Source organism: Cottoperca gobio, chromosome 1 (assembly GCF_900634415.1).
Source record: "Cottoperca gobio chromosome 1, fCotGob3.1, whole genome shotgun sequence".
Taxonomy (NCBI): Eukaryota; Metazoa; Chordata; class Actinopteri; order Perciformes; family Bovichtidae; genus Cottoperca; species Cottoperca gobio.
This window is the reverse complement of record NC_041355.1, coordinates 15,989,596-16,006,534: the sequence shown is the minus strand read 5'-3', so window position 1 is coordinate 16,006,534 and position 16,939 is coordinate 15,989,596. Positions and strand designations below refer to the sequence as shown.

Below are 16,939 nucleotides of genomic sequence, written 5' to 3'. Positions count from 1 at the left end.
TTGAGTCACTAATCGAGGAAAGCAAAATGGAAATTCATTGAGGTGAAAATGTCACAATGATTATTTAAATTGAGTCAGTGTGATGTTACAACACATCTTCCCGTCATCTTCCTTCAGCTACCTGCCAGAGAGAGCGCGCTCCCGCAGCCCCATCAGCCGCTCTCTGAGTCCTCACTCTCACAGCCCCAGCTTTACATCATGCAGCTCAGCCCACAGCCCGCAGGGGGGACCATGCAGGGGTCCTGAGAGAGGCAGCAATGGCCTGGGCCCCCGCCGGGGCTCTTGGGATCGGTCATCACACTTAAGAAGGGGTGAAGACGAAAGGGAAAGGGACGACCCATGGAGGAATGGGGGCAGCGTGGATGACGATCGGCCTAATGGACGCGCAGCCGAACGTCGGAAGGCTTACCAGAAACCCTTGGATCATATCAGCTCAAGGTCTGCAGATGAACGGGGTGGAGGTGGAGGGGAAGGGATGAGGGGCAACAGAGACTGGCACACACGAGGCAGCCCGCAAGGCATGTCTTTCAACTCTTTCAGGAACATGGAGGACGACTTCTACACGAAGGAACAAATGTACAAGTCAGACAAGCCGCCCAGACCTCCGTACCAAAGGCACGATACAAAGCCAAAGAGGAGGGATGGTGGCGACTACCAGAGTAGGTCGAGGCATTCTGAGTTTGAGATAACTGAGGAGCCACTTCGCAGAACACTAGAGGACAAGAGGCAGGGTTCACCAGACAGGGGCAGGAGCAAAAAGACAAGCAGGAGGCACACCGCTGCGGACAAACATGAGAAAGAAAATGCTACAGAAAATACTGTGAGTAACTTTTGTCATTTATATATAGTTTTTTTGTTGTATACTTGCTTTACGTGGCACATCCTTCTAGCAGGTGATACTTTTCTTTTTCCAGGATCGCCAGTCAAAAGAAAAATCTGTTTCACCTCAGATAAGCAATATGCCAAAAGAGTCTACTGAACGTAGTACAGAAAGGGACACTGTAAGTAAGCGTTCAGACTCCTTCAGGCCCTTATTTGACCCCACATGTTAACTGTAAGAGTATTAACAGCTCTTTTCTCTGTCCTTTTTCCAAGGTGAAGGAGTGGAAAAGTGGAGAAGACACTGATGAAGAGTGTTGGTATCCTAAGAACATGGAGGAACTGGTCACTGTAGATGAAGTGGGAGGAGAAGATGATTCCATAATTGAGCCCGACCTTCCTGAGCTGGAAGAGTTTGTATCCTGCCCCCAACGGTCTGCAGAGGAAGAAGCAGCGGAGGAAGGTATATTACCACCTACCTCGTCCTCCTTGGAGACATCTAGCAAAAAGTCTAACCAGGAAAAGTTCTGTGAGGATGCTGGAGGCCTGGCAGAAACATCTGTAAATGAGAAACCAGGGAATGTTTTAACTGCAAGCAGTCCTGAAGAGCAGACACTCAGTCCAGTGACTCGTGAGCTACCAGTCACTAACCTCAGTGACTTCCCCAGTGAGGAGTTCAAGGCTGCTCTGGAGGAGACATGTTTAGAGGATAAAGTAACCAAAAGTGGGCCAACAGAGGAGCCGATGGAAAATCACATTTACGCATTATCAGAGGACAGCAAAACCCCAGACGTAGGACAGGTCATCAATAATGGGGTTCAACACAAGGATGGCATTCTTAAAAAAGGTACCCTTCAAAAGAGAAGTCAAATGTGTACAGCAGAATCACGTGAGACGTTCAGTTACAATAAGCTTCCTATAGGACAGGTTTAGATGTTTTCAAGTCTCAAGAGGATATTTGGTTATTTGATAGTCACATATTTTTTAATTCAAGGGAACTATTCTGCTAAACTATTTACCATTTAAGTATTTATGTTTTGTTGGTCTGTAGTTCACACATTATGCTGTGCTTTATATTACAACTATAGATTATATACATGCCCTGCAGGAGTTATTGTTGCAAACAGCTATGTGTTGTTGTTTCTTCCCCAAGGAAATAGAAATATAGCACTAAATACAGTCTAAATATGTGTCCTAAACTATTGTTGAGTAAAGGTCAATGCGTCTTCTTGACTTAGTAGTTCAAAAGTGTGCTGTATACTGTGATCTTGCCCCTATCATGCCCCAGAAAAGCATAGTGTGTAATGTTTTGTGCATCCTGCCTTTCTCATAATGGATATGCTTTTTACAGAGATCGGGGCCTCCTCGCCATCTCGAGAGCAAGACAAAGCTGTCGGTGAACACAACATCCCTTTGGGTAAGCACAGCTACTTTTATTATCACTCTTATTCTAACTTGTATGTTTTAAAATACACTAAAAATGAGAACTAAACGCACTATATTTGATATCCTCGATTTTATGTATTCTCTCGGCAAATATCAGGTTATGGAAAAAGAGACTGAACGGTAGAAATAATGTATCAGATTTCTCTGGCTGAATTAAACGGCGGTCTATATTAAATCATTCTCACAGAGACAAGCTAATTGAGTCTTGAGCTTGTGGTTTTAGTCCTAAAGATAAAGTCTTATCATGTACACCACTAATAAGTGCACTGACAACCTGTTGCATTAGCACTCTAATTGACTGGAATTGCTTGGCCACTTGCTGACCTATTTCTGTGAGCAGTTTGTGAAATGCACCCCTGAGAGATGAGTATTTATATTATCATTAGGGCTAGAATGACACGGCCGGCGTTGGGCCTCCTGCAGAGAGACTTGCATAAGCCCTGGTGCTGTGTAACATCAATAGTCTGCAGTACAAACTCATGAGCAGCGGCTGTTTCTGTTGTACTGTATGAGAGTTTGTGTGTGTGTCCAGAGCAAACTGTCCATTAAGTGAGCTGCACATTTAACAATGATGAGTCATCTCGTTGGTGTTGCCATTTTATTTAATTTTTTTACTGTCATAGCCAGATATGTGTTGTTGAAATGTGGCAGCTCGTGGGGTTGTAAGTGAATTATTCAGCCTGTCATTGGCATGCTCTAGCTTCTCCGTGTAGATTTGAATACATGGGAATGACAAAAGAAAAGTGAATGAATGAGCAAAAAGAGGTATTATATTGTATATGTTTTAGCTTTCAAAATTTGGAAAATTATCATTACAGTAATAAAATAAAATCTAAGACAGAGTGCAGCAACTGTAATGCAATATTGCTTCAAGTACAATCGCTGTAAATTGCTGCTGATGTTCCGGGATTGAATTCTAATAGTTGTGTTTGCTTTCTAATAGGAGTGGAGTTTATTGTGCCGAGGACCGGCTTCTACTGTAAACTCTGCGGACTGTTCTATAACAGTGAGGAGACTGCGAAGACCACTCACTGCCGCAGCACCGTACACTACAGGAACCTACAGGTACACACTGCACGCTGATGGCGATGATGATGAGAAGAAATAAACCAAAACAGAATCAACAGATTAATCAAAAAGAAAATGCACAAACTCAGGCAGATGGGCACACCAACTAGCACACACGCGTGAACGAACATACACGTTGCACGTAAACTTGCAACTGTATTAGGTTTCTGATTACTCAGCATCGAGCCATCTTGTATTTCTCTCGTCCCCGGCAGCACAGCTGAGGCTGGCCGGAGGAGCAGCGATTCCAACGTTTGATGGATTACATTCCAAGAGGAAAAAAAAATGTTTTAAACAGTTGTGCTGTCGGTCAAAGCTCTCCGTGTGTTCTGGTGTTTAATAGTTTTAGACTGATTTTTGTCCTTTTTTAATTTATTTTTCAGTAGATTTCTGTTTTACTCACTCACTTGACTCACTCATCTACATAGATAAACTTCCACACAGAAGTACAGCACAAAATAATTTACAGATATTTGTCAATTATTGTTTATTCATTTTAATTCAGCTACAGCTTTTCACCAAAGTCTTTAACTGCAGTACAATAAAAAAAAAAAGAAAGAAGAAGAAGAAAAAGCCGGCCTCCGATTGTGTGAGGCTCCCATTCTCAGATATTTGAGTCAAGCTAAGAGGATGCGGTTTTACCAACATGGCTTATTGGGACTGATATTTTTTGGACTAAAGCTGCTAACTGCTGATTTTATATTTATATACTTAATGTCTTCATTTTACAGATTATATGTGATTTTTTATCATAATTCTATTTGTGAAAAAATCCTCAAAAGAGCATTTGGACTATTGGTGACTGTGGTTCACTTATGATCACTTAACTAAAAACCATTTTTATAAACGCAGCTCTTTGTTTTGTAAAATCCAACATGCTGGTGGTGGAAAAGATTGTCCAGCTGGTTGTTTGACTACAATACTGACATTTATCAAGATGCTGCTTTCTTATCCTCACCTTTGTAAAAGGGCAACAAATCATCTTTATCGTTTATCGTCTTGGTTTTGGTTGTAATTTGGAGAAGACATAAACCACTTGTTAGCAGAAAAGACCTTATATGTATATTTGTATTTTGGATATTAAAATGTTTTCCTTTTTCTTTTCTTCCACTCGCCACAGAAATACCTGTCCCAGCTGGCTGAGGAGAGCCTGTCGGGGGTACTTGCTGAACCCTCAGCTGCACAGTGACATCAGCTCGAGCTCTCACGTCTTGTAAAGCGAACAGCAGAAGAAGGATTCGTGTATGTGTGCTGATGGTGCAGGATTGTGGATAATGTGACACATGGAAGCTAGAGTATGTGGACAATTGCACTGGTTTTGATATTTTGGGAGAAGGAATGTTTGAAAGTCTTCGATGGCACTGGCAATCCCAGCCATAGATGCTCTCTATGTTGTACATACCTGAGGTGTAATGTATAGTGAGGCTACAATATTTAATTGCCATTTTATTGGTTTATCAATTTTCTTACACTTTATTTTATTGGATTGTGTGTGATAAAATGTTTTTGTTATTTTTTTGGAATGGAAATTCTTTTTGCAAATGATGTCTCATTACTAAGAAGACACATTTTTACAGTATGGGTGTGTGTTCAGGCAATTTTATGAGTTTAAATTAGCAACAATGATACATTTACATCTGTAAAATGACTTGAAATATGTGCCAAGGAACGTTTTTACTCAGTTAAAAAACTGAGGCAGATTCTCAGGTTTGTTGTATATGTTTAATAGATTTCAATGTTTAGCTTAGTACACAACATTACATTTGTATTTATATGTAAGGCTTTAAAGGCTCTTGCTGTTTTTCTTTCATCTTGTGCCAGTTCGTGCACAACAATAACTGTCTGTCTGTTAAAAATGTAAATCATTTGGATTGATAATGATGCAACGATGCAAAATATATTTATTTTCTTCAAGTTTTATGTTGGACTGACTTAATCAGACAATCCCAGTCATATTCGCTGACATATGTAATGCCTTAAATATTGAAGACCTTAAACTGGACCATGTGTTTAATTAATCAGAGTTAAACATACAATGTTTCATGTGACAGTGATTTGTTCATCAAGCCAGACTTTGTTTTTGTATACTGTGAATACTGATCCTGTGACATCAATGATAGTGTTGTTTTTCTTTGACAAACTTTTCATATGATTTTTGATGCAAAAAAACGTGAATAAATTGTGTGGACTCTAACATATTGTGTATACTATGTGGTATAACGGTAATACAGTCACGACACAGACAGCTCGTTAGATTATGTTAGGACTTGAGCTCCCCCAAGTGTTGAGGCAGAAAAACACATCTGTGTGCCAAAACTGAATGTTTAGGTCTAAATGTATGTGTAAAACTAAGTTCAGATACTCTTGCTTGTTTGGACATTTAACATTAATAATTTCCTAAATGATTGTTCATTTTAAATGTTAGAACATTAACGTTTTTGTTGTTGTTGCAGTGGTGGAAAGTAACTAGGTACATACACTTAAGCACTGTACAATTTTGCAGTACTTATACTTTCCTCAAGTATTTCCCTTTTATGCTACTTTATAATTCTACTTTACTAAATCTCAGAGTAACTAGTTTACTTTTTACTCCACTACATTTATATTACGGATTTATTACTCACTTTAACGATTAGATTAATTCATTTTAAATTACCTAATAAAGTATCATATATGTTTATAGATTACGTGACACAGCTGTATATAAAGGATTCAAATGAGCTCCTCCGTTACCAGCTGCAACTAGTAATAATGTAATAAACACATTAATGCATTAATAATTATATTCCAGTTATATAATACATTATTTTCAAATGGGCCATTCTGCATTTATGAATCATTTTACTTTTGGTACTTCAAGTATATATTGATGCTAGTACTTTTACTTAAGTAAACATTTTAATGCAGGACTTGTTTTTTCTACTATTATTTATAAGCAGCTTTAGTTAACCAAGCTACATTTCTCCCTGGAGTAACTTTCAACTTCTTCCAGTGTGAAGTTATTGGTAGTTTGCAAAACTATATGCTTCCCTTTTTTTTTTTTAACATAATTCATTTAAATAAATCAATATAGATAGTAACGATAATTAAAACACGTCTGACCGTGCGCTGTGGACCGCAATCCAGGGAGGATTTTAGGACATCAAATCTTGAGCGTTGTAAAAGAGCTGCAATTTTCGCCAGTCCTGATGTCTATGCCAAGTTTCCTGAATTTTCGAGCATCCTAAACCCCTCAAAAACGCTTTGAAAAAGCAGCAAAAATAATAATCTCTACAATAACAATAGGTTTCCTCACATTTTCAGTGCCCTGATTATAAGAGAAAAAAAGTATATATTGTTGTTCTCAAAGATTTCATCATACAAATGGACAGTTGTATCACTTTTTTGTGTTAAATAGTTTAATAGTTTTACTATAATAATAGTTGAATTATTAATTAACCTGAATGTTACAGTTAAAGTGATATAACATCCCGAAATAGAAAGAGGTTCTTCACAGATTGGGGGCAGCGCTTTATAAACCACACGGAACATGCGAGAAGAAAATCCCGTGTTGCATTCTCATTGGTTCTTTGTTTAAAAACCCACACACGCCCAGCCAATCAGAGGAGGGAAACACAGATCTACGTGCCTGCGTTGCTGGGTAGATAAAACAAAAACAACAGGAAGGATTCGTGTCAGAGTTTGAAGCTTGGACGCAACAAACGGTCAGTGAATTTATTTATTTAGATAAAGCAAGGGAAATATAAATGCATTTGTATATGTCAGTGTCGTTCAGGATATAGAGTTTATATGTATTTATCGCTGAAGCTAAAATATGTACACTGAGCTAGCAGACTGTTAACGGTAGTTCGATATGATCTGTTATTGACGCTTCACAACAGATACATGGCGAGTCAGCGATATTTAAGAACGGTTAATAAACTGCAGATTAAGATATTGTGTATGAGTAGTAATCGTTTTGTTTGTGCAGTTAGATACTCTGGATTTTTTTTTTTTGACGCAGCTCTTTATTTTGACAGTGAACATTCAAGCTAACGCAACGCTAGCCATTGTTTGTCAACAGTGCGACTTTGAATGAATCGGGGGAGGGGAAGTTGTTGCGTTGCAGCATGTCTGGGCATGTTATTAACTCTTGTCTGCAATTCTAATTTCTGTTTCTTCTTCTACGTTGTAGGTATTATTTGACTCTTTTTTTTGCACGTTATTCTGCTGCAAAATCTCTTTTCTATTGTAAAATATGGCAACTGACTGCGAGGCCTGGCTGAACGCGAACCCCGTTGGTGAGTGTGACGACGATTTAAATGCCTCATCCGCTGTGTGTGATGTGGGGCACTGGGACTTTTTCATGCGGAAGTGGTTTTAATGCTTATTTTTCTTGCACTGCATGCAGGTTTTTAGCATTGCGTGCCTTCTGCTGCTCTTCCTACATTTTGTGGGTGACTGCATATGGTTGACTACAGTATAATTAAGTCTGACTTAAAGTATATTTTTCTGAGTTTATTCTATTTGTACATGACTCCTGCTAAAATAAGTACAACGAAGACAAGTGTATGTATCAGCTCTAGTCTCCCTGATCTTCTCTGCGCATAAAAGCTACTTACTCATAGTGTTTCAACAAAAACTCTCCCCCATTTGTTCCTTGAAATCCAACAGAGGCAGAGGACCTGAGTGACTCCTTTGTATCAGGAGAGGAAGACAATGCAGGATCGGTTGTCAACAAAAACATAAAAAATGAGATCAATGGCAACTGGCTGTCCTCATCTAGCAACAGCATCCACGAAGCACGTCTTAAGGCGAAGGCCAAGCGGAGGCTGAGAAAGAACTCCTCCAGGGACTCGGGCAGGGGGGACTCTCTCAGCGACAACGGGGATGTGGTCAGGGGAACCTCGGTGGCACCCACCAGCCCCAAGAGCAAGCTGTTGGACAGGAAGTCCCGACTGGGCAAGGGCAGAGGTCTGCCAAAGAAAGGTAAGAAGATTTAACATTTTAATAAATGAAGACGTTAGACCACATCTTTTTTTAATATGACAGTATGATACTGTTAAGCTATGTTGTAACATGGTGATACTAAGGAGAGCAAATGTTTAAAAGTTACATTTAAAAGATAATCAAAGAGCCTCTGGTGTTTCAGGGCTATAAAGGGAAGGCCTTCGTCACCTGGTCCATTTACAAGCCATAAACCAATTAGCATGTACACAAATGGCTCGGTGATATTGAGCAGGTCTCACATATTTAAAGCACCCTTTTCTTACCATCTGCTCAGCCAAGCTGTATATTTCCATTAGAGGTTAAATAATAATCTTTTGTGTAGTGTACCAGAAGTTGCTTTTGTTAGTGATAATATATCAATGCATCGGATGGGACGTGAATATTAAACCTTTTGGACTGCCACGATTGCCTACCGAGACAGTTGGCTGTTATTTGAAGACTTAATTATAAAGTTACTTTGATAAAGTTTATGGAGCATTTGTTTGCCCTGTGTTTGAGATTTGTTATCTGTTGTTTTGACACTGAAGGGCACAGTGATAGCTATAGATCTATGTTCTTATTGTGGGTGACCTTGCTGATAATAGCATGCAACCTGATGTTGCATAATGACTCGCCAATCATCCAACCAAAGAAAGTTCCTCTTTTTCCTCGGTCCCTGACTGTATTTAAAAGTAGCATGACACATTACAAGTGTGTAAGTAGATCAGAATTTAGCAAGTGCCAACATCTTGTGATAGTCCAGCTGTCACTCACTGCGGATCCTCATTCTGTGATGCCCACTTGCATGTCAAAGTAACTGCAGTACAGTTCAGTCACTTTGCTCTTTCCATGGGCAGTGGAACTTGAGAAAGTGTAGTTTCTCTTGGCATGATGTCTGTCTGTTTTTCTGGTTGCATAACAGAACTGTCACGCCAATGGAGCCCTGTTAATTGAGCTCTGAGCTCTCCTGCATTAAAAGTTCATTTATTACACTTTTGAAAGGCAAATGCAGTCCATGTGCAGAATCTCTGGTGAGACCAAACTACTCATGTTTTAATGCTGAAGTGGAACGGTTTTGCATAACCAATGTGGGCTGCGCTAAATATAGTGGCATGTCATATGCTACATACTGAACTAATGGAGGTTTTAAAGCATGATCACACAAGCTGCTTGTCATTGGGCTTCTTAAACTGTCTTCAATCTGTTAGTGCTGACCTCAGACCCAGCTGATGTTTGTTTGTGTAACCCATAAAAGTGTCACCTCCCCAGATAGACGGATTACAGTTTATCACAGCTTGGTTGGTCCTTCGGTTAAAAATGTCTCATGGGTATTAATACAGATTATACATACAGATAATGATCCATATAACAGTATTATCACACATGAGCACACACACAATAGGAAATATATTAAATATAACATATATTAAAATGTATTGTAGCAAGAAGGTACAGATATTGTACAATAAATTGAGAATCATTAGGTAAAATGTATTGCGTGGTTCTGACTTAAACACTGAGCAACTGTATTCACACGTGTGAAGTTCAAGGCCCACTGGTAATCCGCTTGTCTAAAGGCCTATAATGAAACTATCACACACCTTTTTTAAAAACAATCTGGATGTCTCCGATGATGGTTTGGAGGTAAAGACAACAAAATGACCAGTGGGGGTATCAACCCTCTCACAGCATGGGGCTGGTCAGGCTCTTAAAGGGTTACTTTACAATGATACAAAGCCAGTTGGCAAAGTAATCCTTTACTGAGCGGATTCTGATTTGTCTGGAAGTAGCACCATACTGTGGGTGCTTGACCCTCCAATTGGTAAAATAAAAAAAAAGATGTGTCTCTGATATAGATCAGCATCACCACGTGTCACTCCTGACATGACATCATGCTGTGCCACCCTCACAACCCCACCTTCTTTGTGTCTGTGTCTGCTTTGTAAAGGCTCTGAAGGAGTTTTTCAAAATGTATATTTCAGGGACATCAGGTTTATTGACCCTGATGCTCCCACATACTGCAACTTAACCTTCTTTCAATAATAACCATGAGTTGGGAACTATTCTATAAAAGTAAAAGCTGTTTTTTCATGTTTCAGGTAACCCAGATATGTGTGCCACTAAATGTTTTGAAAGTGTTAATGCACACAGCCTTGCTTTTGTTTTTACCATATTCTCTTAAAATGAGCGATCGTGATGCTGTCAGATATCGTATCTAACATTGACCTTTGTTCGCAGGTGGGGCTGGAGGAAAAGGTGTGTGGGGCCGATCTGGTGAAGTTTATGAACTGCAGACGGTTGATCAAAAAGACCCCAACTATGACGAAGCTCAGGTACCGACTGCAGTGTTGATATTGTACATCTTCACTGTACATGTAGAGTTTGGAATAGCATTCTCACTTTTAACATCTAATGCAACCCAATGCACAGCCCGGCACAATGTGTGGAGCCTATAATGTGTACTTTTTTGTTGAGACTTTATTGTTGTTAGCAGGTAGTTTTTGAAGAAGTGGTTTGTGTTGTTGTTGCGCTAACTTGCATCATATTGTATGCTTTTCCTATTTGTCAGTATGGTGGATAAAATAACAAATATCGTATTAATCTGTCGCAGCGCATCCTTATTTAATCCATTAGAATTTAAACGCTAGACTTGTAATGTGATTGTGTTTTGACAGGAAAACTGTGTGTATGAGACTGTGGTTCCCCCGCTGGAGGAGAGGGACTTTGAGAAGACAGTCACCCCCATAGTGCAAGAGTACTTTCAACATGGAGACACAAATGAAGTAGCGGTAAGTGTGCAGGAAACAGCTTGTCAGTTAACACGTGCTTAGGCGTGACTGAAGCAGAAAGTAACAAAAGCAGAACAAGAATTGAAAGACATGAACTTAACCTTAAAGCCCATGCCAAGTTAACGTCTGTCTCCACATCCAGGAGCTGCTTGCAGGACTGAACCTGGGGCCCATGCAGAGCGAGGTGCCCTCGCTGGCTGTGTCGCTGGCCCTGGAGGCCAAAGCCAGCCACCGGGAGCTCACCTCCATGCTGCTGGCTGACCTGTGTGGGCCGGTGCTGTCCCGCAGCGACATGGAAAACTCCTTTGACAAACTGCTCCTAGAGCTGCCCGATCTGGTCCTGGATACACCCGGAGCCCCGCAGGTGAGTCTGCTGAGGGTCTGGAGACAAGTGCGTGTACACCTGTAGCTCAGTGTGTGTGTGTGTGTGTGTGTGCGTTTGCCTTAAAGTGTTGTGAATTCAGGATGGGTATTAACTTAGTAACTCCAAACTAATACTGACGGAACTGTTAGAGGATACAGGATTTGTTGCTCTGGTTGACACATTTCCATATTTAATACAAACTATAAATCAAACGCATGGAGCTACAGTAAATCCACATCACATATTTTTTCCTCATTTGTGTTTTAGGATATTTTAACTTTTTGGTACCATGTTTCCAGAATATTTGAACAAGCTGCTGTGCAGAAGTGGCTCAGATACGTCGGTCCCTTTACAGTAAACGCACAAGACTCGTCTTCTGTTTGAGGTGGCATGTTGGAGTATTTACAGTCTGTGGTAGAACAGAGGGGAACAACACAGTGGGTTGATGTGTTTTTGTGTGTATGAGAGAGCTAGTGTGTGGTGTGTGTGCGTATTTGAGCTCTTTCCTTTTCAGCCTGCATAGACATGAGATCTCTGTCCATTGTCTGCCTGCGCTCCAAATGCAAGCTCAGCATAGGACGCTCAAAGGGTTATTGGTGGTCCTCCCCTCTCCCCCCTCCTGTCACTGGCTCATTGGGGCTCACTTGTCATTTCTGTCCCACTCTCACAGTTCTCTGTGGGTTTTAAGGGGCGTTATGACTCTGTCCTGCCCCCCCCCCCACACACCTCCTTGTCTTTACGCCTTTCAGTCTTTCTTTCTCAGTGTCTCTCACACACTGCACACTCCTCTTTCTCCTCATGTGCCTGCCAGTCTAGCCACAGCCACGGGTCAAAGGAAACGGAGCTGCCTCTTGTCTGAACGGGAACAATGATCAGTGATGAGCGCTGGCTTTGTGGAGGCCAGAAGAGCAAAGCCAGCTCTTTCGTTTCCCTATATCATGTGCTCATACTACTGTAAACAAACATACATATAGGCGTGCATCTGAGGCCACTGCCAGTCAATTGGCATGTCAGTGTTTTTGTGGGGCCTCCAGTTCTTCATACTGATAGTGAACTAACAATGTATAACAGTAGTGTTGGTTTCACTTGAAAAGGATTCATTGAATAAAATGTTATGTGTTCTCGTGAAATAAAACTGTATTCTATTAACAGCGGAAAGACGACATTGTTCCTCAAAGTAATGTTTTAAATACAACTTCAATTATCTTTTAAATAAATAGTGAGCCACATTTCTTTCTGAACAAAATGTTAATTCCTCGCTGCCTTCTTGAAATGTCCCTGCACAAAAAAGCGAGGTGTAAAGAGTGTTAATGACACTACTGTCGGGAACATGAGGTCTTTGACTTTTGGCTACAGTCTACATCTGTCACCTTTTTTTAACTTACTTGCATTAAACAAGGGGACCTGCCTTACGAGGAGTAGACAGGTCGAAGAATCGTGTTTCTATTAAACTGCTATTTTCAACATAATGCTATACAATCTCATTCGGTTTGTTTACATTTCTTCCCTCTGTTCTGGTGATTTTTCCAGTTGGTGGGCCAATTCATTGCACGCGCTGTGAGCGACCAAATATTGTCCAAGACATACGTCGAGGGCTACAAAGGCAGAGTTGACTGTCAATACACAAGGTAAGTGATTGTTGGACGTGCTCTGCTGGTGCCTTCTGCAAATGATGTCAGGGTTTGTAAGAGAGATTATAGTAAATCACTAAAGATAAGAGGGTATTCAGTCGATAATGTGATATAGATAGTGTGTGTACATATAATGGTTTTATCATTAAATATAGAATAAAGAGTGTTCTTCTCAGTAAGAAAGTGCAGGACAATCTGAACCTCAGATGTGTGTTAATGCACAAATGTAGAAATGTGTTAAATCTTGTGAGTTATAGAGCACATATAGAAATCAAGTCCTAACCCAAAGTGTTTTTCAGTAAGTACAAGAGGATCTGTATAAAAGCCACAGTACCCACATAATGGGTTTAACAAACGTGCAAAACACTGGCCTTTCTGTACATTACAGGAGGAGCAGTGTGGTCACTAGCTGGTGGGAGACGTGGGACAGTAAAGAATGAAAGAAAGACAGTGCTGCAGTGTGACAACTTTTCACCCACAAACTTTGCCTGTTTTATTTCTTCCAGAGCGTCACTAGACCGGGCGACGGTGCTGCTGAAGATGAGTAAGGGTGGCCTACGCATAGACAACCAGTGGGGGGCAGGCGGGGGCCAGAGACCTGTCATGCAGCTCATCAAAGAGGTCATTATAAAGCAGAGGACACATGTGGTAGACCTGTTCTTTAGGAGCAACAGTCTTGTATCTTCTGTTTATTGCTTTAAGCTTTTTATTATTTAATGTTTAATGTATTTTTGAGTGTGAAATGTTAACATTGTGTGTTTTATAAAACGTTATCTGGTTCAGTACCACCATGAAGAAGGCAACATGGATAAGAATGTAGTGTTGATGGCTGGGAAAATAAACAGTAGGGTGCAGGTGAAAACGACTGCAACATTTATTTCAAAGAAACTCTTAACTGATTTCTTTCTGTGCAAACACTGCCCTAACTTCTATCAATGCAGAGAGGGAAACATTTATCAGGAACACAGTAGTACATTAAAATGCTTTAATGGTATCGATGTACCTGTCTGGCGTATTGGGTGTGATACCATGATTCATAAACATCTATTCTCTTTAGAGAGCCTTAACACATGTTCAAGTCCAAGAATTCAATCTGGGCTCTGTTTTACAACTTTTTGTAGCTGATTAAGTTAATAATTGTCATTTTCTCGTCTCTTTCCTGTCAGGTGAACCTGCTGCTGAAGGAGTACATCCTGTCTGGAGACAGTAAGGAGGCTGAGAGGTGCCTGAGAGATCTGGAAGTTCCCCATTTCCACCATGAGTTTGTCTATGAGGTAAACACTTTGTATTAGTTTAAAGCAGAACAACCCAAACTCGATCTTTCCTTAAAGCATCACATATCGGGTGTGTAAGACGCTTAAACTGAGACGGACCATGTTTATTCTTTACATGGACAGTATTGTATGTGTATCAGCCGAACACTACGTCCTCATTTGACACATTTTATCTTGCTTTGATGTTTTTTTGTTTTTTTATCTGGTTCTCAACTAAAATAGATCAAATAACTCAATGTTTTGTACTGCAGTTGGTGCTTGTAGTAGATGCTAGTAAAGGCTTTAACACTATTACAAGGCTGTGAATATTTCTATTCCCCTCAGGCAATAGTGTTGGTGTTGGAGTCCAAGGGAGAGAAAACATTGAAAATGCTTCTGCAGCTTCTCAAGTCGCTCTCTGCGTCTTCCGTCATCACTGTGGACCAAATGAGAAGGGTGAGGCGCCACCTGGTGTTTAAATGATGCACTGCAATTCATTATTTCACCAAGCACCAGCTCATTTGCGATCTTTAGAAGATGCTGTTTTATATAAAGTGTCTTTTTTCTTTCTTTCATAGGGCTATGAAAGAGTTTATATGGACATTGCTGAAATCAACATTGATGTCCCTCGTGCATACTACATCCTGGAGCAATTTGTTGATAAGAGCTTCAGTATGGGAATCATTGATGTGAAGTTAAGAGATCTTTGTCCCTGTCGGTAAGTGCACCCTGTTGGTTTTCTCAGCCACATACCTTTTCCACCTTTTTTTCATGTTTTTTTATTTTGAATTATTACTGTATGTTAATAAATTCTGTCTCTCGTCAGAGGCCGGAAGAGATTTGTCAGCGAGGGAGACGGTGGTGTTGTCAAACTTGAAAGTTACTGAGGAGACTTTTTTTATGTGCCAGATGTCCAGAGGATAAAGCTACTTTTTTTTACGTGCAAATTTTTCAAAATAGTTGGGTGCGATTTTTTTCCCCTTCACACGGTCAAAAGAATGTACATTTCTGAAACTGAGGAGGGGTATTAAAAAAAACAACTGCACTTTTGATTGAACCTGAAGTAGATCCCTTTCTTCAAGGCGTTTCAATACAAACATTTACATAAGCTAACCCTTAAAGTGCATTCCATGTTGTTTTGTATAGTATTTTTCTCGATTTCACTGCCACTCCTTTTGTGTTTTGTAGAAAGCAGGGTTTGTACGAAGATGACTGGTTTGTGTCAAAAGCTTTATAAAAGGGGTATTGAAAAAAAAAAATAAAGATCGGGGAGCATGTTGGTTGAATGCAATACTGGCTCCCTAACTAGCTGCTGTTTCTATGCTGTGTTGGCTTTTATTTTTCTTCTTACCCTTTTGATTACACAAAGATGTCTTTTATTGAGGGTAGCAAGACGAGTACAGTGCAAAAACAAATACCAGTTGGATAACTTCTCAAAATGGTGTTTAGAGTGTTTATTTTTATATCTGAGGAATACGTATGTGTGTGTGTGTGTGTGTGTGTGTGTGTGTGTGTGTATGTGTGTGAAATGTACCACGTGTTGCTTCTTGTTTGTTCATTAAATCACTATTAAATAATCCAAGACTGTTTTTGTGATTGACACAATACTAATCACAACTTTACTTTTTGATCTGACACATGAATTGCTCTGCCCTACATTCACTCAACAAGGAAGCCGTTAACTAACATTTTCTTGTATGCATAAATGCCAAATTACAGATGCAGTAATATGAATGGAAAATCTGAAGAAGCACACAGGTCTTAGTAGCCAACCACACTTGCAAGTGATGGATGTAATCCTCACTAATGACATGCAGTATATCCTTGGACAACGACTAGTGAACATTTAGACTTCCAAAAGAGTAAAGGAGTGGTTAAACTCAGGTGACTATTCCCTCCTAAACATATCTGCTCTATGAAGCAAAACATCAGCAACTTCCTGACATTGCACTTTGACTGTCCTTATAAGTAAATACTTATACATAAAGCAACTACTTATTCTACCAGTGCGTGAAAACTCTGTTTGTGCCATCCATTTGAAGGAACTTCCTGCATATTTGACCATTTGAATCCTCCATTAGGCATCTACTGCAACTGTTCCTTCAGTGCCAGTTCCTGCTGCTTGACTGCCTTTTGCGCCTCCATCTGCATCTTCTCCAGTTTCTCTAGGGTAACTGATTTGAGTGGGAGCAGCTTTGGTTTACACAAAACCATGGTAGGGACATCTTCCATGGAAAGTTGCCCTGTGGATGTTGCCAAAATAGAAAAAAAACATTCAAATCTATTCTCTCAATTCTCATCAACAAATTTTGGCTTAAATGCAAAGATAATGAGACTTGGCTGGATTGTTGCTATTTTTCCACAGAAGCCTCACACATTAGCGGTGAGATTAGATTAGAAATCATTGCACTTTTAACACCAGAACTACATTTATATCTAGCTATGGTACTGACCCAAATTATATAACTGTTTGTTCAGCAACAATGTCAATGGTGTTGAGCTGTAAGAGACTAAAGAGCGGGCACAGAGCACCCACAGACTCATTTTGCAAGCTTTTGCACATTTCTAAACAGTTCACATGTTGTATTGAGCTCCACAAAC

The 16,939-nt window shown here is 40.1% G+C and overlaps 2 protein-coding genes across 3 annotated transcripts in view; both read left to right on the top strand.

The window, feature by feature from the left end:
- The window catches only part of rbm20 (RNA binding motif protein 20), a 47,507-nt gene extending 41,991 nt beyond the window's left edge, over window positions 1-5,516 (top strand). For both annotated transcript variants that reach the window (XM_029432825.1, XM_029432867.1), the window contains exons 9-14: window positions 118-820; window positions 915-1,001; window positions 1,096-1,666; window positions 2,171-2,236; window positions 3,209-3,330; window positions 4,454-5,516. In XM_029432825.1, the coding sequence (XP_029288685.1) occupies window positions 118-820; window positions 915-1,001; window positions 1,096-1,666; window positions 2,171-2,236; window positions 3,209-3,330; window positions 4,454-4,522 (1,618 nt within the window). In that variant the 3' untranslated portion in view covers window positions 4,523-5,516. The remainder of the gene's footprint in view (window positions 1-117; window positions 821-914; window positions 1,002-1,095; window positions 1,667-2,170; window positions 2,237-3,208; window positions 3,331-4,453) is intronic.
- A 1,430-nt stretch (window positions 5,517-6,946) lies between these two features.
- pdcd4b (programmed cell death 4b) lies at window positions 6,947-15,920 on the top strand. The gene is made up of 12 exons (XM_029437571.1): window positions 6,947-7,037; window positions 7,508-7,613; window positions 7,987-8,301; window positions 10,540-10,634; window positions 10,977-11,090; window positions 11,233-11,454; window positions 12,985-13,082; window positions 13,592-13,706; window positions 14,252-14,359; window positions 14,684-14,794; window positions 14,917-15,056; window positions 15,165-15,920. The coding sequence occupies exons 2-12, from the start codon at window positions 7,571-7,573 to the stop codon at window positions 15,223-15,225; spliced, it is 1,422 nt and encodes a 473-aa protein (XP_029293431.1). The 5' UTR covers window positions 6,947-7,037; window positions 7,508-7,570; the 3' UTR covers window positions 15,226-15,920.
- The last annotated feature ends 1,019 nt before the right edge of the window (window positions 15,921-16,939 follow it).